Raw genomic sequence first — 23234 nt, 5'->3', positions numbered from 1 at the left:
AAAAATAATGTTGTGCCGTAACATCAGTACTGACACAAATGTAATAAAGGTTGCAGAATGAGCAAAAGAATGAAGCATTGAGATTAGCTATCATAATCACCTTCTGTCAGTTAAAAATAAGATTTTTAATGGGAAAAAATAGAAATATATAGAAATATAACACATAGAACTTCAAAAGGCAATTCAATTTTTTAAAGTCTGTTTTCAAAAGTTTTAAAAATAGAGATACAGTATGTTTAACAAACTTCATGAATAAATACGTTTCATAAAAATTGACTAAAATATTAAATAAGCTTAGGCTTCCAAATCTCATAAAAATATCTCTTTAAGTAACAAATTTTGTAAGAAATTTAAAATTTACATTCCTACTGGTTGGATAACATTCAACTCCTCTTGCAAAATGTTGGCACGAGCATGCATTATTTTAAGTTGCTCTCGAAGGGCAACAATAGTATCTTCTAAATCCTAAAAGGTGAAAGTGAAATTTTCAGAAAAAACTTCTTTTGGTGACTGTTTCTAAAAGATTATCTTTTAAAACAAACCTTATATGACAAGTATTTTTAAAAACAAACCTTATATGACAAGTATTTTTAAAAACAAACCTTATATGACAAGTATTTTAAAAAAAGTTCTTCAGAACTGAAGGATGGTTTTCCAAGTAGTTTTCTATACACATTTTTCTTAAAATAATTTAACTTGGCTACTTTATCATGTCTGATTGGATATGACTACCGGAAGAAGATCAAAATGTTGTTGCTATTCAACTTTACAAATTCCTAAATACCATATTCTTAAAAAATAAGTAGAGCAATGTCATATGCCAGATTGTAGTAGATACCAGACCTCTTTCAGATTTTGAAGAACCGGAAAGTTTTTATTTGATAAAATGAAAAACCAACTATACTTTCAAAATTTTAAATATATGAGAAAAAATTTAAATTGTTTAAATATTTTTTGTCAGACAACATTTTTTACATTAAAAAATTTAAAACATTAACATTTTTACATTATGTATTCAAAGTTGTAATTACTGTCTTCTTGTTGTAACTCTTGTATTTCTTATGGAGAAAAGCATGTTCTAAATGTTTTGAATTTGTGTTTAGTTACAAACATTTTTAAGAAAACACATGGACAGTGTTACACAACACTACCCGTGTAATTTACACTTAACCACATTTTTTTAAAAGTGAGTTCAGCATGTACTTTGTTCAAAAACTGGTACTTTACATCAAGGAAAAATATTTTTAGCAACTCTCCAATTAATCTACCTTCTACATTTAATTTTGACTTTTTGTGGAAAAACATTAGAAGTTTATATAGTATAAAATATTTGGTCCCTGTTTTACGGTGAACAAATACCAACAAATGCAATTCTTTTTTTTCTATATTTTCAACTCAAACTATTTTAAAACATTGATGATTTGGATTGACCACATTGTTACATAACACTATCCATATTTAATAAAGTATTGAACAAAATTTTTTAAATGACTGCAAAAAAGTATATTTACCTGCTGAACAGATTGAGACAGCATTCCCTTCAATTTGTTTTCATATTCTTGACGACAATGAGACAACTAAATAAAATACGGCAAAAAAAAAAAAAAAAAAAAAAAAAAAAAATGCATATTAAAAAGTTAGTAGATCCATACTTTTTTATTCATCAGCTGTTTTCATTTGAAAATTGTAATCAACCATGTTCAATAGTTTAGGAAATTACAAAAATGTAAACAATTAAATGAACACTTTAGTAGTAAGTATAGCAACAATTGAATAAAAATTTGAGTAAACTCAAAATATTTTTAAGTAAAATTCAGAGTATGTGAAGAACAACAAAGCTCATTTAAGGTACAAAGCTATTCTTTAGTAATGTAGCTAGATTTTTCTAAAATTCTTAGTGTCACTGACTTGTTTCTGAATTATTCCTGGCGAATGGAAATCCCTGACTTATTCCTTATCACTGGTAACCCAGTAAATAATCTGATTGTATCAAATAAATTATCATGCCATCATTTAACTACTGTTTAAATAAAAATAATTGAAGTAAATGAATAAGTTTTTTTTTATATAATATTGTCATAAAAGAATAAACTATTTTTGCTTGATGTCTAGATGTGATACTCAAAAGGATATCTTAACAAAACTTAGCAAACAAATAAAATTTTTAATTTGAAAGAAAATATTTTTGAAGTCTTTGAAGAAAAAACTACATTTTAATATTTTTTTAGTTAAAAGAAATTTAAATTTCAAAAATCCATTCTAAATGAAAAACACTTTTGTAGATTTCGTCCAAATATTTTACTAATTAAAAATAAGTCATGAGAAAGACAAAAAAAGTGTTTTTCAAAGAAAAAACCCAAAAAAAAACCAAAAAAAAACAGGGCAAAGTATAAATTTGTAGAGTTTTAACTTATTTTAAGTTCACCTTTTCTTGGGCTTTCAGCAACAGATTTTGATAATGATCTTCAAGCTCCTCTTGCTTTAGAAAACTTTGATTTTGATACTCTAATAATTTCTGAAAAAAACGTAAGGAATTTTAAAATATTTACAGAGACAATGTTTATATATGAATACATTCCATTTTTAGTGAAGCATTAAAAAAAAAAGTCAGAAAGACCTTACATTATATAACTATTGAATATAACACTATAGAAATCTAAGTATAGTTAAAGAGTATTTTATGACATAAAAAAGCTATTATGAAATGAAAAATGATATGCTATCGACAATCAGCATCACCAGCCATACCACTACAACAACAGCATTGAAATCTACTAATTACTGCCATCATGAATGATAAAATTGAAGAATAAAAAAGATAAAAATGACAGAACATCAAAATAAATTGTGGATACTTTTCGTTCATCTGCAACAGCACCAATACTTTCTTGCAACTGAATCTCATATTCACTAAGTTTTCTAAAGATTAAACAAAAAAAGTTTTTCAAATGAAAATTAAATTAAACAAATTCTTAAAGAAAGTTAAGAATCTTTTTTCCTTTCTGATTCTTAAAGTAATCAACACCTGACAAAGTTATTATATGCTTACTTTAGCAGGTTGGTATATGCAGATTCAAATATGAAGAAAGGTAAAAAAAGAATTTAACTTAAAAATACAAGATACTTGTTTGCAGCAGAAAGTTGTCTTTTTAAAGATGCGATTTTCTAAATAAAACATTTTAAAATGAACTAAAACTATTTATGATTTTTTTTTTTTTTTGATAAACTAATTATTTTTTATTTATTTATTTTTTAAACTTTATTCTTAATTAAGGGAGTTTAAGATATAAATTCACTGAATTTGAACAAAATTGAAAAAAAAAAAAAAATTAAAAAAAAAAAAAAAAGACAAATTTGTGATCAGAAAGTTAGCTTACATCATGGTCATCTAGAGCCTTTTTAGTATACTCACTTTCTATACTTTTCAGTTGTTCATTCATCTAGAAAAAAAAAAAAAAAGGAGAAAAAAAAATTAACTTAATAAAGCTATAAAAAAAATACTACCTCTGTTTCACAATAATTGTCACATTTCGATACTTTTGGTCCAAATATTGAAAACTTATGCTATTTGAGTAATTTCTTTTAAGATTTGCTAAATTTGTACAATTCTAATTTTCTAAAAGTGTAAACTTAAGAATAAAATTAGCAGTACTCACAACACAATACTACTAGTATATACAGTGTGAACCTGCCCTAAATAAAGAAAAACTTTAAAGAGAAAGTCAAGTCCCCATAAATTTAAAATTTAATACCAAAGGTGTGAAGAATACAAAAAGTTTTTTAAATATTTAATAACAGAATAAATGTTACAACTATGCAGTTAATAAAGAATTGTTTTTGACTCGCAATTTTTTATTCACCAATTGATCACCTATTTTTAAGTGCCCAAGCTTGTTAGAAAGTACCCTTTTCAACAAGCTATTACTTTTGAGTACCCTTTTCAACAAGCTATTACTTTTGAAAATTGTTCCAACACAAGCAAAGCTATAGCTATAAAAGTTTGATCAAACGGAACAAGTATTATGGAACAAAATTTATGCATCAAATGTGACAACTATTGTGGAATGGAGGTAGTAAAAATTTCATTAAGTTAAAGATTGAACATTGTTCAAGGACATAATTCACATGTAAATAGAGTGCTATAAATTTGTAGCTAGAAAAATATACATTAAGTAAAAAATGCTGTATAATATTCAAATAGTAGCATCACAACTGCCAAATTAATTAGTTAGAAAAGATTGATAAAGAGCAACCCTTTTACATGGGTTATTGTAAAAGAGTTATTATAAAAGGGTTTTTCAAACTAAATTTCACTCCACTTTTATCTCTCAAGATTAAAAGTATTAAAGAAATATATAACTAGATGTCTAGAATTAGCTTAAACTAACTTACCTTTTGAGTAAACGAGTCTAATTGGATATTGTGCTCTCTTTGCAAACTTAAATTTATTTCATCAATTTCATTTTTATATTTTGAGTGCTAAAATTTCAAATACAAAAAATAGCAAACTTTCAAAAACAAAAAAAAAAATTAACAGCAAGAGTAATAATATAACAATAACAATAATCACAACAATGGCTCAAACAAAAAACCCTCAAACATAACCACTAACTAAAGCCTCTTCATTTCTTTTAGCAGCTTCTTGTTCCTCCTTTCGAAGTAATCCTATTTCTTGGATCTGCTCTTTTCTCAAGGTATTTGCTTGTATTACCTGTATAGTACAGAAGATGGAAAAAATAACTTTATCTCTAACTTATGAAACAAAAAAGATCATGTTTCTTAAAGCATATCATTATAATTTCTTTCCAAATTTACAGAAATGACCAAAAACATGATTAGTATTCCTTAGTAAATCAAACTATAGCTGCAATAAATCAAAAACTAATCTTCACCTCAACACGCAAGCTTCTAACTTGAGATTCCATATCTTCAATTGCCTATTGAAAAATAAAACATTTCAAAAAAGCGTTAAATAACAAAAACCTCTTACTTGAAGTTTTTTGTGATAAAATGTTTTACTATTAGTTTATAAAGGGTGCATAGAAACTCTTAATAAATTTTGTTTAAATTGCTCTATCGTGATGAATCTTAGAGCTAAGCTTACAAAAATTGGAGAGCAGTGAATTTGATCATCACTCTCTATTTTTTGCAAATATTCTATAAATATGTCAAAAATGATCGCTAAAAAAGCTATCAAAAAGCTGGTTTTCACAGGAATGAAGCCTGCAGATTTTTAAGCTGCAGTTTGGCATCTGTTTAGACTGAAAAATGAGGATGCCCATAAACTACTAGAACTGCTGCTTTGATTAAAAAGTTTAAGTCAAAAATAAAAATCTATGAGAAAAATGACTAGGGAAGCTGGAGTGAGTGAGGGTACCATCAGGAAAATCATCAAGTAAAACTTTAAAGCAAAATTAAGGCCAAGAACAAGATGTCACCTGATCACAGACACAATAAAAGACTAGAAAGATCAAAAAGGTTACTCAACATTTTCAAACAAAGGAAAAAGCCAATGATCTTATTTTCTGACAAGAAGATTTTTAACCTCAATTCTGTTTATAACAGTAGAAATACTCTAAAAAAAGCCCTAAAAATGCTGAAGATTTCCCAAAAAATTCCAGGCACAATTTTCAAATGAGACCCTGCAGCAGTTATAGTTTTTGACCTGGTTACCTCAGAAGGAAAAAAAAATGCCTCTAGTGATTTAAAAAATTATACTTAACGTCTACTAAGATATATGGAAAAAGAACGTACTGTTCCAAATTCAAACTTCAGCCTGGACAAACATTGTATTCCAGCAGGACAGGGCTCCTGTCCATACTGCCTAAAAAAAGTTCAAAAATGGTTGTAAACTAACATGCCTGGGTTCTGGTCAAAGGAAATGTGGCCTCTAACCAGCCTTGACCTGAATTCCTTAGAGTATGCTTTATAAGGCTAAATTGAGTCCAGGGTTTTTGCCACCTCTCATCCAAATTTGAAGTCTTTGGAATTTGCCATAAGAAATAGTGGTCAAAAAATGCCCTTCATCAGCAAGGTTTTCTCATGGTTCAGAGCTCGCTTGAAGGCAATTATTGTTTCAAAATGAGGAAATATTGAATGATTGTCTTGCTTAACGGTAAATAAACATATTTTACTTCTACAACTTTTTATTTTTACTTTGTTTTAGAGCAGTAGGCTTCATTTTATAAAAAGTCAAACTTTCTTCTTATAAGTTTCTGCACACCCTCTATATACATATACTCACACATACAGACATACAAAAATAATGAGAAATTCAACAACGAAAAAAAAAGAAGATAAGTAAGCATTAAACCTTTTGGTGCTTATAGCTCTGATCTTTGTACTTGTTTTCTTCTTCTTTCCAAGATTTAAGCATTTGATTTTGTAAACTTGACTATAAAAAAAGTAAAGCTTTCTAAAGCCAAATTTTAACTAGTAAGTAAAAAGTATGATTTAAAAAAGATTTTAAGATTTATTTTTATTATTATTTTATTATTATTAGATTATTTCATTTTATAAACTTTAAAAGAATTTTAAAAATTAAGTGGGTTCATGTTAGGTAACAAAACATTATTAATAAGTTTTTTTTTTTTCTCTAAAATTAAAACAAAAAAATCTTCAAAAATATATGAAAATAGCTTTTCTTGCTAAGTGTTTGAAAAGATTGTAGTTTACAAAACAAAAATTAAAAGAAAATTTTTAATTTGACTAACTATAGATTAAGGTAGATAAAGATTTACATAGATAAAGGTTAATGTAGATAAAGATTAACCTAGATAAAGGTTAATGTAAATACAGATTAACAGATAAAGATTAACATAGGTAAAGATTAAAATAAATAAAGATTAACATTGATAAAGATTACCATAGATAAAGATTAATGTAAATAAAGATTAACATCAATAAAGATTAGCATAGATAAAGATTAATGCAAATAAAGATTAACATAGATAATGTAGATGAAAATGATGAAAGTTTCAAGTTGTAAATTTCAGAAATGGAATTTTTTTTTTGTTCTGTGAAAACAAATTTTTCTTGATAAAATTAATTTCCACAAAAAATTTCTCATATTACAAAGAACTCCTAATAATTCCCAATCTGCATCATACTGTACCTTCATCATAAGTTTACATAAACAGATGCTTTTATTTATACAACCTATAACAATAAAACTAAAAAAAAAAAGTTAATCATTTACTTGATTTTCCATTTGTTTAAGAAGATATGATTTCTGTTCTTCATGCAGCTCTTTCAGCTGGGATTTTTCAAACTCGAAAGATCTTTTATATTCTTCAATCTGAAATAAAAAGAAAATAAATTCTAAATAAACTTTACTTTACACAAAAACAACTTTTTTTTCTGATTATATAAAACAAAAGGGTCGTTGCTACATAGTTACTGGAAACTTAAAAAGCTATAAAAATTAAGTCATAGCTCTTATTATTTCAAATTTTATACTTTTAAATAATAAGGAAAGGAATTTCTTAGTCAATATAGATGCTATTAAAAAAACAAAACAATACTGATTGCTGATATTGAAATAATCTCATCACTATTTGTGGAATATAGCTGTATGAAACTTGTTAAAACTACTATAAGATTGCTTTGAAAACTGTAGAAAAGGATAAAATTTTAATACTTTTGAACAATTTTTCAACAAATTTTGACTAAAAAGTAATCAAAACTTTAAAAATGGTTTTTTTAGTGATAACCAAAGCATTATTTACTTTGATAAAATGTTAAAATAACTACAAAGCTGAGTCAAACATATTAATAATTTATTATAATCCTTGTATACAATTTTCAGCCATTTTTGGAGATTGTTATAATTCTAGTTGTAGATGATTTTTTCAATCAATGTAACTCTTTTTCTGATATACTCCTGCTAATTCTTTCTTTAACAACTCTCAGACATTCTCTATTGGATTAAGATTACTGTCCAATCTATTAAATATTCTGTTCAAAAAGAAAATTTTAAATTAGTTTAGCCTAATGGCATGCTGCTCCATCTTTCATGAAAGTTTTTTTTCATGCTGCTCCATCTTTCATGAAAGTTTTTTTTCATGCTGCTCCATCTTTCATGAAAGTTTTTTTTCATGCTGCTCCATCTTTCATGAAAGTTTTTTTTCATGCTGCTCCATCTTTCATGAAAGTTTTTTTTTCAACAAGACAAAACTGTTCCACTAGTTAAGACAGTAATTTCTTTTCTAGGATATTTTTATACTGCAGTTGATTCATTGCTTCATCTGATTACAGCTTTTTCATCCCTTTTCTAGTAATTTTCAAGATCATCACTGGCTACTTTTTTAAAGAGGGCAAAGGTAACACAATTAGGGTCAATGCTGCATGCTACAGACAAATGATTGAACAATATTTAGTGTCCAAAAAAAATTTATTAGAACTGCAGAGTATATGGTTTAAATGGGACGGTGCTACAACCTAATATACTAATATAATATAGAAATGCTGGATGCATTAGAGCATAATTTTCCTGATCACAACATCTCCAAATATGGTGATTTTTATTGGCCTGGTTGATCAGCATATTTAACAACTCTGGACTTTTTTCTATGGGCCTCTCTGAATACTAAAATAATCATGAACATGACAGCAACTTTAGGTCAGTTAAAACAAAACGTCAGAGCCAAAATTGTAAATATATCTCAGGAATTGCTGCATTCTAATATGAAGAATGCAATAAAGATAGAGACTTTTAGGACACCCTGTAAATTTACATCAACCTAATTATCAAAAATTACAAGTAGCATTTGTAAGTGCACAGCAAATTTACCTGCTTTTCATAAATTGCTTTTTGCTCCTCAAACCGCTTGTGATATTCAACTTTATTTTCCTCAATCTTTTGCTTTGAAGAAGATAGTAAGGATTGCAGATTTTCTAACTAAGCAAAAAAAAAAATCATTAATAGTGGGGTTACAGAAAAATGAAGAAATTTTTTGAAAAATATTCTTAAAAAAACCTTTTTTTACAATTAGATGCAAATAATAAGAAAACATACTTGTAGTGACAAATCTTTAAACATGCTATTTGAATCTTCTTCTGCCTTTTTTTTGAAGTTTTCAATAGCATTATTTGTTTCATTGATATGAGAATCAAGCTTAATTACTAGTTTCTTTATCTCTTCCTCTTTTTCACTAAAAAAATCATGTAAAAAAACTTGCAAAGTGTTTCTAAAAATCAAATTTTGATAAAAAAATATTTTTTGAAATTACAGAATAACAGTTTTGTATTAGATGTGAAAGGGAAGAGTTGCTTTGCCCCAAAAAAACCTGTTTAAAATATTAACAGAAATCATTGTGATTTTTCAAAAAATACACCATAGGAAATTTAAACTTATATTAAAATAAACTTACATTATAACCATTTCACTTTTCTTCAGTTTATTTTCATACTCAATTGATTTATTTTCAAAGTCATTGGTCATTAGAACAATCTGGCATTACAAAAGAAAAAAGTTTTTAAAATAAAAAAGAAATGAAGAAGAAACATAAACAGTTTAAAACACACTAAAAAATTTTAAGTGTTGATAACAGTGATATTCCAGCAGTTAGCAACTCAGTGGCAGAAATAATGTGTTCACTAAGTTTTAACCTAAATCAATTTTAAAGTGTTTTTTTTAAACAAAAATCCTGGTACTTTAAAAAGTAATTTAATACTTCAAATGCTCTCGTTTGACCATCAATTGAAACAATTTGTATGCAGATAATAAACTTATCACTACACCTGATGTAATACTAGCAATAAGGTCCAATTTTAAACATTTGGTTTGCTTTGTCTTTATGTGGAGTCTATCTGAGTTCTAACTCATTGTTACTCTTTATGATGTCCCATCACAAAGAGTAGCAATGCCATCAACCAGTGTACATACCAGATAAGTATTTAGCTGCTAGACTGTTTCCTGTTATTTATAGGTATCATTCAGACAATAATTATAAATTTTAACTGGATTGAGTTTGTGTCATGCAAAAAAGCTTAATGATTTTCATGATTAGGAATTTAATAGATTGTGACAACAAAAAACAATGGTCTGCAACTCAACCAGATACTAATCTTTCAATCTATATAAAAGTAAGAAGTATATAAAAATGGGCAGGAAGCAAAAGCATTGCAACACTTTCAAATTAGAATTAAAAACACTTATTTAAATTAGGATAATACAATACAAAGTTTATGAAAGAATTAGCAATATGCTATCAATTAAAAATGTAAATAATCTATTATATAAAGAACTAATATGCAACTAAACTAATATGCAACAAAATTAAAGGAGTAACTCCTATTTAAAATTTAAGTCAAAACTTAGTAAGCACCTTTTACTGCAATTTTTATGAGTTTCATTTCACAAAGCTGGCTGCAAATTATTTTATACCAGGGCTTTAAAAACAAAATCAAAAAAGCAAGTAATAGGAGTAGCATTGTAGATAATTTACTTGCTGCTTATGTGCAAGTTGTAGTTTAACTATTTCTTGATTCATATAAACTTTTGATTCCTAAACAAAATATGACAAGGATAGAAAATGTTTATGCAGAATTTAGACGCATAAAAAGAAACTGTAACTGGTCTTACTAATGCAAACAAAAAAAACAAACAAACATCTAGCATCAAAATAATAAAACAAATTTTTCTAACCTTTTTACTTAACTTTATTGAATCTATTGTTTCTTTCAACAAATTTATCTCTTCTTCCAAAGAGGAAATTATAGATGACTTCTAAACAGAAAATAATCTGTTGTATGTGATAAATTCATGAAGTGTAAAGAAGTAACAATAAAAAAAGAAATCTTATTTAGAAATTAAAAAAAAGTTTTCTAACCCCAAAAATTTTTGATAACACTTCAAATAACTTACTTCAAATTCAACAACTTTTTTATTTTTTACTCAGCAATTTTTGCAAAACTTCAAAAGAGTATAAACTTATGCATGATCACTAAAACTTTATGCGCAAAACTTTGAGACAAAAAAAAAAAAGAAATCTTCTTAATTAACTTAATTAGTAGTTATAAATTCTTGTAGCAATTTTATTTCTCTACAAAATGTGGCTCATTAAGTTTTTATATTTTATCAAACTAAGATGTTCTCAAAACAGGATATACGGAAAAAGGATGTGTGACTTATTTAGAAAACTTTTCTATGATAAACTTTTCTTTTATCATTCAAAGCTGAATAAAATTCACTTAAAAACACCATCGCCAATATAATACAACATGCTGAGAACAAATCTGGACATGAAAGTCCAGCAGTTGCAGAAAAAAAAAAAAAAAAAAAAAAAAGGCAATAAGAATGTTAAGTGCCAGTAATTATTTTTTGATAACCATCCAGTTTTAACAAAACAAACATTTAATGGCATCATACATCATCTACTTATCTGAGTTTCAGAATTCTTGCATAAATCATGCCACAAATACAGCAGACCATCAGCACTATTCAAGTTAACCTTCTTTTCACCACTAAAATATTACTATCTTCCTATTCTCACCAATATCTGTCTACTTTGGTTTATTTGCTTATTTTAAAAGCAATTATTAATTTTGAAACACCAATTTGAAAAAAGTTATAAGCATAATAAAAAATAAATAAAGATATTTGCTGGCAAGTATAATGCAGAAAAAGCTATAAAAAAATTAACTTATTTTTAGTTTTGGAAAAAAAAAGGAAGTCTACCTTTTTGATTTCTGCACAAAATTTTAGCAATCATGAAATCATAGTTATTATATGCTTATCACTGCGAATTTCTTTTTGAATTTAAAATCACTTTAAAAAAAAAAAAAACAAAAAAAACAAATCTGCTTTTGCAACTTTGTAAATATGAAGAAATAATAAAATACAGAAACTCTTTACTTTCAAACTTAGAAGCTCTTGATCTTTTTGCAAATGAGATATTAATTCATTTTTTTCATTTAGTTCATCAGCACATTTTTGCTGCAGCTTCTCATTATCACGAGCTTGTTTTTTTTGTTGTTGTAGCCTACACACATATTCACAAATAAATATAATAACAGGAATTGACTTTTATTTCATAAAATCTTTAAAACTATGTCTCATTGAAAGACTCTTGCTAATACTCTAAGAAAACAAAATCTTCTGATTACACTTTAGTGATCTTAAAGCGAAACTACAAGTATTTTATTTACAGACATAAATATATAAGCAAAATCACAATGAATCTTGTTTTAAAAAACACTTACTTAGTATTGGATTCTTCAATCTGAATTTTTTGTTTTTCAATTATGTCTTTGTACTCTTGCTGATTAATGAAAAGGAGAGACAAAATTAACAGGAAAGACAAAAAATGAATAAATAAATACTTAAATTACAATTCCATAGAGAGAAGAACCTTTAAACACCTTTAGTATATATATATAAATTAAAAAACCTGTTCACGTTTATATTTATAATTTTCCTTCTCAACATTTTCAATTGATTGTGCTTGATTAATGAGCTGGTCATTGCACTTCCTTATTTCTTCTTTCTAAAGAAAAAGTTGAAACTGAGCTCTTTGTTTTTCTTCTGATGTTTTTTGTTTAATCAGTATTTTATAACTAACTGTTTAAATCTTTGAAAATTAGATTTCTATAATTTTACATTGGAAACTTCTATAAGGTTCACAAAAAACACTCAACACCACAACGCACAAGAAGATTATTATCTGTTTCCATTTGATACTTCATGGAGTTTATCTTATTTTCAGCTTCATTGACTACTTGGTGAATATTTTCCCGGTGGGAGCGTTGCAGCTCATACATCTCTGATTCAAAGCCACTGAGTTTGTCATATAACTAAATACAAAAGATTTCATATCTATCTACAACAGACTTAATAACAGATATCAAAGAAATATTTTTAAAATTATCAGTTCTTTTCATGTATAATTTTTAAAAACTATTTCTCACAATTTTCTCATACTCTTTTTCAAGTTCAGCAGCTTTTTTGTCAGATTTTTTGAGATTGTCAATAGCATGCTTATGTGCAGATTTGATGTTTGACAGCTCCTGAGTAAGGGCATTAACTAAAAGCAAATTGAAATTCATAAAATAGTAACTACTAGTGGATTGAAATGTCATGGGTGACTTAAAAATATTCAGCTGATTTACAAGATGTCAAATGTAGATAATAATTTAATATGCTCCTTTTTATTGAACTTTGTAAACACAAATATTTAAGGTTGGAAATTTTAAGAACTTTCTTTAAGATTACAGAATCATGTAGGCTTTTTTTTTCTTCCAATGACATTTGTAACTATTCCATTACTGATAATTATTTATCTTTGTTATAAAGTGCTGTGCAAAAAGAATGACATTTTTATATTTTTTAGCAAAGTTTTTGTTTTTGTGCAACCGGTCAAATTTGTTAAAAATAAGATTCACTTTTTTTTTCTCTATAAAGACTTATTTTTGGATTTCAAAAAATATTTGTTTTATTTGATTTTAGATAATGAACTGGGATAAAGTATAACTGAAGAAAATATTAATTGGTGAACTGAAGCTCTGAGAAGCCAATCAGATTAAAAAAAGTGATTGAAAATTGTGCATTGGATGAAAAGATTTTTCCATATCTGAGAATAGAGAAAACTATTTATATTAATATAAATGCATTTTTCTTGTAAAAAAGCAAACCTTTAAAAAAAAAAAAGTACAATGATTCACTAAAATTAAATGAGAAAAAAAAAAAGTCTTTTTGCAACACCATTGTTTATAAAATATGTATTTAAAAACTAAACCTTTGAAACCCACTTTTGCTTTCCTGATCCCTGGTTATTTTTTCAAGTTCATCAATTTTGAGTTGACAAAAGTTCTTTATATCAGTTATCTCAATGTTTTTTCGCTCAATAATCTTAAAGCAAAGTTAACAGCAAGACATTACTAATTCATTCAAAAATAAAACTGAACTTACTATTGGGCTTTCTTGGTGTGTAAACCAAAACAAAAAAAACAGCTGTTTTTTTTTGGCATGAACTAAAAAACAGATAAAAACTGTTTTTTGAGACCTGTTTTTTGAGACCTGTTTTTTTCGGTTATTCAGTTGTTTTTTTGTTCTTCTAAGGGATATATGCATTTTAAAAATATTTTTTAATGAAAACTTTTACGCCAACTGTAATAAATTAAAAATATCAAAGTATTTAAAATGATAAATATGAAAAAATCCATGATTCACAGTACTTTCATAAATCATAGCTTTTTATTTGTCATTGTTAAAAGATTAAAATTTCATTACACAATGGTTTTTTAGAATCATTAAATTACTTACCCTTAATGTCAACAAACATAGGAATACGATCAACAGCAATACTTAAATACTTAAATGATAATTAAGTATTAGTGGGATATTTCTGTAGAATTTTACTATCAATACAATAAATTTCTACTACTAGTAGTAGGTTTTTTTTTTTACTATTCCTGTAGTAAAACTTACTAGAATTATAGTGAACAATTTACTATTTTTGTAATAAAATTTACTTCAGTACAAAATTTCAAGTGAACTTTACTTATTACTCAATAATAAAGATTTAATTGAAATTTTATTTATTGAGATTTTATTATTGATTTTATTATTATCTTAAACTTATCATTAATTTTAAATTTTTAACTGTCATTGGTTTGGGACTATGTAATAAAATAGAAAAAAGCAAAAAAAAAGTAGGTTGAAGGTCAATGTTTGCAATGCAACAAAATTATCAAGTGCTCTGGTGGATTGACTTCTTTACTAAAAAAACATCTTTGTACTCATATATCAATGTAAATGAAGGAACTTCAGAGAATATATAAATCAGTGAGAAAGCAGATGAGAAATGAAGCAGCAAAACTGTTGAGCATTTTCTTAAAAGGAAAACTTTAAAAGAAATTGTGTCAGATTTGGCTACAGATAATATATTGATTTGTGCAAAAAATTAATTTATTCAACCATTAAGAAAAAAAAAGGTTTTTTTTACCAACAAGTGAAATTTATGTAATGAAAATCATTCATGATGACTTTGATGAGAAAAAGTCTTTAATAGCAGCCCAAATATTAGCAGAAAATTAATATAAAATTATATATATATAAAAAAAAAAAAAAAAAAATTAGCATGATGAATAATAACAGTTTGGGGGAGATACTTTGGAATCAATTAATATTATGATAAATTGATAAGTTATGTGGTATTGCTTGAGGGTTGTCACACTTAAGAATCATGTGAATATATTTAAAGTTTTACTAAGTAACAATATTTCTGCATCTACACGAGACAGTGCTACTGTTAATAGGAAATTTATCCAAAAAACAGATGTAATTGGACAATTTTACATTATATAAACAAGATATTGACACAATTTTCTAATATACCAATGACAATCATATGAAGATAATTATGATGACGCAATTGATTTAGAGATCATGGAAAATATTGATGATGAAAATATTACCACAATTTTATTCTAAATGCCAGAGAAATCACCAAATTTATCAAAAATTAAACACCCCACAATCATATTTTCCAAGAGAAAGTCAAGCAAAATTATCCACGTAAAATTCAGCTTCAACTTGACATAAAGACAAGATGGAATTCTTTTTCTTCAATGATTTCTCCTCCCATAAAAACAAAAGATGCATTGTTTGAGACACTTAAAAAAATTTGACAAGTTTGCTTCTCTCAATTTTGATTCTTTAGAACCACTTTTGAGAGCTGTAAATACCTTAAACAAAGAAGATGCAACATTATTAATAGCTGATACCATTATTTCCTTCACTCTTTGTAAATTGAAAGAAGAGCAGCCTAAGTAATATTTTACATGATAATTTGCAAAAAAAAACCAGAAGGTGATTAAATAATGAAGTTATGACTTTACTTGGATATCTAAAGGATTTGACAACGATCATATATGTTAATTTAAAAAAAAAAGGTAATGATATAATATCTTAGTTAAAGGAAACAAAATAAAAACTCTTTTTTAAAATAAGCATTGATAATTTACATTAGAAAACATTTTTCTTAAAAACATAGCTATTCTCAGCTGTTTTTATAAAATTGAAAGAAAAAAAATCTTAAAACAGCTGTTTTTTTCTAAAACCTGAACTTATTATGATATATATTAACAAATTTCTATGAAAAAAGGAGCAGTATATCTATATATACTCTTACAGCATGTTTACACCATAAATTTAACAAACAGTACCTTTTCAATCATTTGATCATGCTGATGCTGTATTTGCAAAGTAGCTTCATGCACTTTTCCATCAAAATCCTTCATTCCAGACTATAATATGTAAACATTTACTCATTGAATAAATCGAGTTGCTGTTTTATTGTGTAAAAAAAAACTGTATTTCAAATTTGATTTCAAAAAAGTACATAGAAACATCACATAACAAAGAGGTTTCTTAAAAAACCTATTGCATAAGAAAAAACAAATCGAAAATATAAGGTGGCAAGCATTTGTTAAAACACAAATACTCATAGACAAAAAAATAATTTCTAGCATATTTTTTAACCCTATCTGTTTTTGAGAACTCTCTTTTTTCAGAAGTTTTCTTTCCATTTTCTATTTGATCAGCCTTCACTTTGCTAGTCTCTATATCTTCATCCAAATATAAATGCAACTCATTTGCATCATTGTCATTGGTAGATTTTGTTTCATAACTAACAGTTTGTTTGAGATTGTCATTTGTATGAACATTCTTATCCAGGAAATGACTAGATAACATAAATCTAGAAGATTTAAACCAGTAAATTCAACAGAAAAATCTATCAGAAGCAATATCTTTTTTAAATTAAAACAATATTTTATTATTGTTATTTAAATTGTTATTTAAGTTATGACTAAAAATTTTTTATTCACAAAACTTGTTAAACCCACTGTTGTAAAAAATGACCAAAAACTACTTTGAGCTGACCCGAGAAAACCGCTTTGACAGGGTGAAACTACAATGTTTCCTGACTCCAAAAATGTAAAATTTGAAATCTAACTATTTCGTCCAAGAAAATAATTTTGATTTTTAGTTTTTAGTACTTTGCGCAATAGGGCAAAATGACAGCTTTTCAAATTTTGCATTTTTACAGCATTCAAACTCTCCAAAATTAGCATTTATTACTCTAAAACATAACAGTCTATATAGCAAGTATAATTTGTATTTATTTTAACTCAGAAGATAAAATTTTACCTACAATTTCATGGTTGAACTATATTATAAACATTTTGTTGCATCAAAATTGTAAATAAGCTAAAAATTCCGGGAATAGGCAGTGAACATGTTTATTTTAAGTTTTGCATCAAAATTGTAAACAAGCCGAAAATTCCGGGAATTGGCAGTGAGCATGTTTATTTAAAGTGTTTCACTTATCAGTTGTGTGAGAAAAATTTCAAAATGCCAAATTTTTCAAAAAATCATGAAGATTGTCGGAAATCTGTCTGTGTCTTGTGTCTGAAGAAGTGCTCTCGAGAGTTGACACAGTTCCTTGTTGAAAAGATCCTCAAGCATTACCATACAAGTCTTGATTTGATTGATACCAGAGTGCCAAGAGGCATTTGTAACTCATGTCGAACAATTCTTCGGAGAAAAGATGAAGGAAAAGATGTTAACCTGCCACCTTTGTTTCCTTTCTCATCTATAAAAGTTAGACCACCAACAAGAGATCAAGGTTGCAACTGTCTTATTTGTCAAGTTGGACATTTGAAGTTGAATGAGAAGAGCCCAGTGGACTATTCTAAACCTGTGGAAGATTGTACCCCTCAAAGATGTGGTGATTGTTTGAGTCTAGTTGGAAGAGGTCTGCCACATCAGTGCACTCCATTCACTTTTAGAGAGAATCTCAAGCAGCTATCTACAGCTGATCCACTCACTGCAGAGCAAATAGCTACTCAAGTCATCTCTACTAAACCTTCCACACCTGGTGGTACTGTCAAAATATCGCATCCTAAAGGCGGCCCACCACTTAGAGTTAAAACAGGTGATACTTTTATATATACATATAAAGATGGCAGGTTCAGAGGGAATACCTTTAATTTTAAAACTTAAAATTACAAAAAGTGTTAATATAATTTCATTTTTAGGAAGCTCAAGTGCAAGAGCTCTTTTTCCTGAACTCAGCATCAAAACTGAAGATCTTGAACAAGTTCAGCTAAACACAGGACTGTCCAACCTTGGCATGAAGAAATTGGCATCAACCATGAACAGAGTCAGTGACACCAAGATTGTGGAGACTAGTTTTCTTGCTAAGTTTGAAGCAATTGGCAAACAGTTGTCTGAGTTTTTTACTCAAACCAGCATCCAAGTTTTATCAGAGAGTAACTCCACTGACTTTGTGGTTGTGCATTGCAAGGATCTTGCCGAGCTTTTGAATGAAGTCCTGCTTTCTCGAAGAGTTTTCCAGAATCATATTGTCAAGTTGGGAATTGATGGAGGTGGAGGATTTCTGAAAGTTTCTCTTGGCATCAAGGAGTTGGATTCTCACTGTGATTCAAGGTCACCACCACGGAAAAAACTTTTAACTCAGAGGACTGCCAAAGACAGTAGTGTAAAGCGTCAAATGCTTGTGGCTTTATCAGAAGGACTACCAGAAAACTTTGAAAATGTGAGGCAGATCTTGTCTTTAATCAAGTTAGACAAAGTCAACTTTGTTGTCTCATGCGACATGAAACTTGCCAACATCCTTTGTGGCCTTCAGAGCCATGCAAGTACTCACCCTTGCTCTTGGTGCAACACAGAATCAAAGCATCTTTCTCAATCAGGATCTTTGAGGACACTAGGCTCACTTGTTGCCTGTTATCAAGAGTTTGCTAAGTCTGGTGGTGATATCAAAAAGGCAAGATCTTTTGGCAATGTAGTGCATGAGCCTTTGCTATCTGGTTCTGAAAACAAACTCATCTTGGAGCTCATACCACCAATGGAACTCCATCTTCTCCTTGGTGTGGTCAATCACATGTACAAAGCCATGACAGAAGTTTGGCCCAATGTTGTCAAGTGGCCCTCAGCTCTCCACATTCAACAAGAACCATACCATGGTGGGCAGTTTGCAGGGAATGCCTGTCACAAGCTTCTCAGCAATCTTGACCTCCTTCAAAGAATTGGAGAGACTGAGTCTGCTTTTCAAGTCTTTGGAATCATTGATGCCCTTCGAAAGTTTAAGTCTGTGGTGACAGCATGTTTTGGTATGGTTCTGGAGGATGACTTTTCTGAAAAAATTGATCGCTTCAGAGACTCATATTTGGCAATCATGAACATCAGTGTGACTCCAAAAGTTCATGCTGTTTTCTTCCATGTGAAGCAATTCATTGAGATCAAAAGGGCTCCCTTGGGGATCTTTAGTGAGCAGGCAACAGAATCAATGCATCATAATTTCAGCTCACATTGGCAGAGATACAAAAGAGACCGCAATCATCCTGAGTATGCAAAGAGGCTTCTTTCATGTGTTGTGGACTACAACAGCAAGCATTTGTGAAGAATCAAATATCGGAAGAATTTATTTTATGTACCATTTGCTCTTTATGTGTTTAGAATCAAGAGGTTGTTTTTGTGTTTTGGCTTAGAATAACTAAAAGAATTATTTAAGAAAGTGTTTATTATTTCCATCTTGTTAATGAAAAACTATATCAGTTGTGTCAGAATAAACTATTATTCAAGTGAATTTTAGACAGTTATGTTTTGGAGTAATAAATGCTTATTTTGAAGAGTTTTTGAATGCTGTAAAAATGCAAAATTTGAAAAGCTGTCATTTCGCCCTATTGTGCAAAGTACTAAAAACTAAAAATGATAATTATTTTCTCGGACGAAATAGTTAGATTTCAAATTTTACATTTTTGGAGTCAGGAAACATTGTAGTTTCACCCTGTCAAAGCAGTTTTCTCGGGTCAGCTCAAAGTAGTTTTTGGTCATTTTTTACAACAGTGAACCATTAAAGCTATCAAAAAAAGGTACAACCATTTTTAGATATATTACCTTTCTCGTTTCTTTGGTGAAAAAATATCTTTGTAAACTGACATGTTATTTTCAACAGATAACAATGAATCTGAAAATTAAAATTATTTAAAACAAACATTTCTGTTAATTGATTGTTATTCTGAAAGATAATCATAAGATTATCACCAATAAAGCATTACTTTTCAATATTTAATCATAATAGTAATGGCAAATGTGAAAATAAGTTTCAATAAACTAAACCTATCTTATATCTAATTTAAAAAAAAAAATGGTACAATTTTACACAATTTATAAGCATTCTTGACTAAAGCATTAACTAAAAATCAAAAGTAAATTTTAGTAACCTTGCAAAAAAGAATCATCATGAAGCCAGCTTGGTTCAAGACACATTTTCTAATTAAAAGAAGTGTTTATACATAGATTATTTGTGACAAGCTTTTAAAAAAGATTATTATAAACATTTCAATACCTTTTTGCTATTCAAACCATTAAATCCACTTAGATGATCAACCTTGAAATATAGAAATTTTTATCGGGAAATAGAATGTAGAACAAGGGAAAAAATGTGTAATAAGAATTAAAGAATACATCTATACTTTTATTGAAAATTAAATAAAATAGTTCACTTAAGATATTATTAAGTAACAAAAGTATTTAAACATACAATATAAGCTGGTATAGTAGGGAGTACTCCATGCACAGGGAGTGTAGTAAAAGGCTCATCCAGACTATCATTATGTAACATTTTTAACAACAATAATGCATAAAGATTACGATTCTTTCTAAATTGTGAGTAAAAACAATATAAAGCTAAAGTAACTATTTTTAATACTTCTTTTATCAATAATCAAAAAGTTTAAAATACAAGAAACTATATTGTCTTTAAGTATAAAAACAACAGAAAAAGTACAAAAATGACAGAAGTAAGTAAAACAAAAATTGAAAAAACCAAAACTTAAAGAACAACTGAATGATTTTTATAATGAAGCATTTGGACTTTTTATTGTATTATTATTACTATTATTACTATTACTATTATTATTATTATTACTATTATTATTATTATTATTATTATTATTATTATTATTATTATTATTATTATTATTATTATTATTATTATTATTATTATTATTACTATTAATATTATTATTATTATTATTATTATTATTATTATTATTATTATTATTATTATTATTATTATTATTATTACTATTATTATTATTATTATTATTATTATTATTATTATTATTATTATTATTATTATTATTATTATTATTACTATTATTAATATTATTATTATTATTATTATTATTATTATTATTATTATTATTATTATTATTATTATTATTATTATTATTATTATTATTATTATTATTATTACTACAATTATTATTATTATCATTATTATTACTATTATTATTATTATCCCTGATAACTTTGCTTGTTGTTTTTTACTTATCTAGGACAAAAAGTTTTGTTTCAAAAGTCTATATAAATTCTAAGCTTTAAAAAATATCTATAAGACTCATGAAATTTTAAAAGCATATAAAAATCTATAGGATTTCTAAAAAAATTTTTGTCTTGGGTTTAAATATTGATATTATGTTTATTTATTCAATAAAAGTCAAATATACAATCCTTAATTTGTTTCTTATGGTTACAGCAAACAAAAAGATAATCCTACATGAAAAATAAAGTTTACCAATACCTTTCTGTAATTGAAAATATTGTTTCACTACATAATTTTTTAATCCAAGCTCTAATTAGACGGTTCTCTGGAAGAAAAAAAACAAAAAACAAAAAACAAAAAAACAAATGAAACACTTAGCAAGAAATTTTAACACTTTATAAGTAACCAATTTTGTTTACGTTTTTCATTTGTACATTGTAACACATATGGTTTCATCTGAATAACTATCTTTTGAAATGCATCATCAAGTGCATCTTTACTTGAACCACCACTCATACCAACACAGCTAGTTTTTCTGCAACCAATTGCTTCTAATCTTTTGATAAAGAAACCTATTTCAATAAATAAAAAGTAAATTAACTAAAATGTATATATTACACAAAATATGAGAAACAACTTTTGTAAGTTTGATAGAAAAGATAATACTAATGCTGGATGCAACAAAAAACATGATGATTTTCAACTCTTCAGGATTTGGATAGTAAGCTATTTAATAACAGTTGCTCTTTTATAAGGCGAAGAAAGCAGAAGTGATTTTTATTATTTAAGAATGGATTTAAGGGGGGGGGGGGAAGAGGAATAACTTGTTAACTAGTTCTAGTAATCTATAAGATACTGCAGACCACCCTTCACAATCAACATCAACATTAAAACATGTAACTTGTGCATCTACCATCTTTTGGTTAACTGGACACACATCACCATCAATAATTGGCTCCAAACTTTCTGATTGCAGTCTAGCTTTAAATTTTTTCTGTATAATTCAAAGAAGAGAATGTCCAGAACCATATAACAAATCAAGAGATTGATTATATTGCTATGACACTGATTTAACTTTCTGAAAGAAACCAAAATATAGAAATGATAAAATTTGGTGTTAGATACCATATTTCTAGGATGAGTAGAACAGGTTGTTAAAGAACAAAAAATACTAAAATGATCCTGGTGAAAAACATGTCAACTTCTAGATTAAGTTGGATTGTCTTTTAGATAATGTCTTTTTGTATTGGGTCACCTAATTTTAACAAATGACATGTAAAAGATAAGATTTCATTAAAAACTTGTGAACATCAAAACATAAATAAAATTATCAGACAAGAACTTCCTACATTTTGAGAGATTACTAAATAAACAAATATACCAAAACAAAACAAAAAATTCTTTTCATTACAATTATATTAAGGAACTAATGAACATAAATACAAGAAGAAAAAAAACTTTTTTTCTCTATAAAATATGAACATATATTTGAAAAAAGCTGTGTTTGATTGTTTTTGAAGTGTATTTTTGGCCTCCTTATGGTGGTAGTTTAAAGATCAACTAGCACTGATACCCATTTTATACAATGTGATTATAAGAGATGGTATTAAAATTAATCTCGGGTAAAACAGCGCAAGATAATGAAATATATCAACAAAACACAAACATTAATAAGTTGACTAAATTTAAATAAATTTAAAAAATGGTCATTTGAAAATCTTTTAATCTATAATGTAGTTATAAAAACCTTTAGTTACCAAATGTTTTCGTTTAAAAATATTTGTCTGCCATCTTTGTTGTGAATTTTGTAGAATTTCTCTTTCGGCTGAAAATATTTGTCCCAACTGTCCAGATACAAATAGCGTATTTTAATAT

At 27.2% G+C, this 23234-nt stretch overlaps 2 protein-coding genes across 4 annotated transcripts; one reads left to right on the top strand and one right to left on the bottom strand.

Annotated features, from left to right (window-relative positions):
- Window positions 1–233: 233 nt before the first annotated feature.
- Window positions 234–23234, bottom strand: LOC145184013 (centrosomal protein of 112 kDa-like). Of its 3 annotated transcripts, XM_090093995.1 has the most exons (31): window positions 23117–23234; window positions 21779–21931; window positions 21618–21684; window positions 20574–20691; window positions 20379–20420; window positions 20254–20302; window positions 19928–19997; window positions 16484–16700; window positions 16168–16248; window positions 13750–13849; window positions 12910–13025; window positions 12652–12795; window positions 12393–12488; window positions 12205–12263; window positions 11858–11984; window positions 10649–10729; window positions 10449–10508; window positions 9372–9451; window positions 9017–9152; window positions 8792–8899; window positions 7199–7297; window positions 6314–6394; window positions 4893–4937; window positions 4613–4711; window positions 4393–4479; window positions 3378–3440; window positions 3125–3165; window positions 2856–2919; window positions 2426–2515; window positions 1512–1577; window positions 234–465 (listed from the first exon to the last, which is right to left on the bottom strand). In XM_090093995.1, the coding sequence occupies exons 2-31, from the start codon at window positions 21873–21875 to the stop codon at window positions 358–360; spliced, it is 2691 nt and encodes an 896-aa protein (XP_089950121.1). In that variant the 5' UTR covers window positions 21876–21931; window positions 23117–23234; the 3' UTR covers window positions 234–357. The 3 variants fall into 3 exon arrangements, with proteins under 3 accessions (XP_089950121.1, XP_089950122.1, XP_089950124.1); XM_090093996.1 differs by lacking the exons at window positions 11858–11984; window positions 23117–23234 and adding an exon at window positions 22273–22439; XM_090093998.1 differs by lacking the exons at window positions 20574–20691; window positions 21618–21684; window positions 21779–21931; window positions 23117–23234 and having other exon boundaries at window positions 12602–12795; window positions 20379–20396.
- LOC149885701 (uncharacterized) lies at window positions 17315–19436 on the top strand. Its single transcript, XM_090094002.1, has 2 exons — window positions 17315–17939; window positions 18043–19436. Exons 1-2 carry the CDS (start codon window positions 17357–17359, stop codon window positions 19428–19430), a joined length of 1971 nt encoding a protein of 656 aa, XP_089950128.1. The 5' UTR covers window positions 17315–17356; the 3' UTR covers window positions 19431–19436.

Source organism: Hydra viridissima, unplaced genomic scaffold, assembly GCF_058129835.1.
Source record: "Hydra viridissima isolate aposymbiotic clone 2 unplaced genomic scaffold, HvirCarnegie_v1 scaffold_7, whole genome shotgun sequence".
NCBI classification, from domain to species: domain Eukaryota; kingdom Metazoa; phylum Cnidaria; class Hydrozoa; order Anthoathecata; family Hydridae; genus Hydra; species Hydra viridissima.
The sequence above is the reverse complement of the archived record's forward strand: the minus strand, read 5'-3'. Positions and strand labels throughout refer to the sequence as shown.

Coding starts and splice junctions, on each gene's coding strand:
- LOC149885701 (XM_090094002.1), top strand. CDS start 17,357: ATGCCAAATTTTTCAAAAAATCATGAAGATTGTCGGAAATCTGTCTGT. Junction 17,940..18,042: donor ACCACTTAGAGTTAAAACAG/GTGATACTTTTA, acceptor TTTCATTTTTAG/GAAGCTCAAGTGCAAGAGCT.
- LOC145184013 (XM_090093995.1), bottom strand. CDS start 21,875: ATGAGTGGTGGTTCAAGTAAAGATGCACTTGATGATGCATTTCAAAAG. Junction 13,850..16,167: donor ATGATCAAATGATTGAAAAG/GTACTGTTTGTT, acceptor CTTTGCTTTAAG/ATTATTGAGCGAAAAAACAT. Junction 10,730..11,857: donor AAGAGCTTCTAAGTTTGAAA/GTAAAGAGTTTC, acceptor TTTTCTGTTTAG/AAGTCATCTATAATTTCCTC.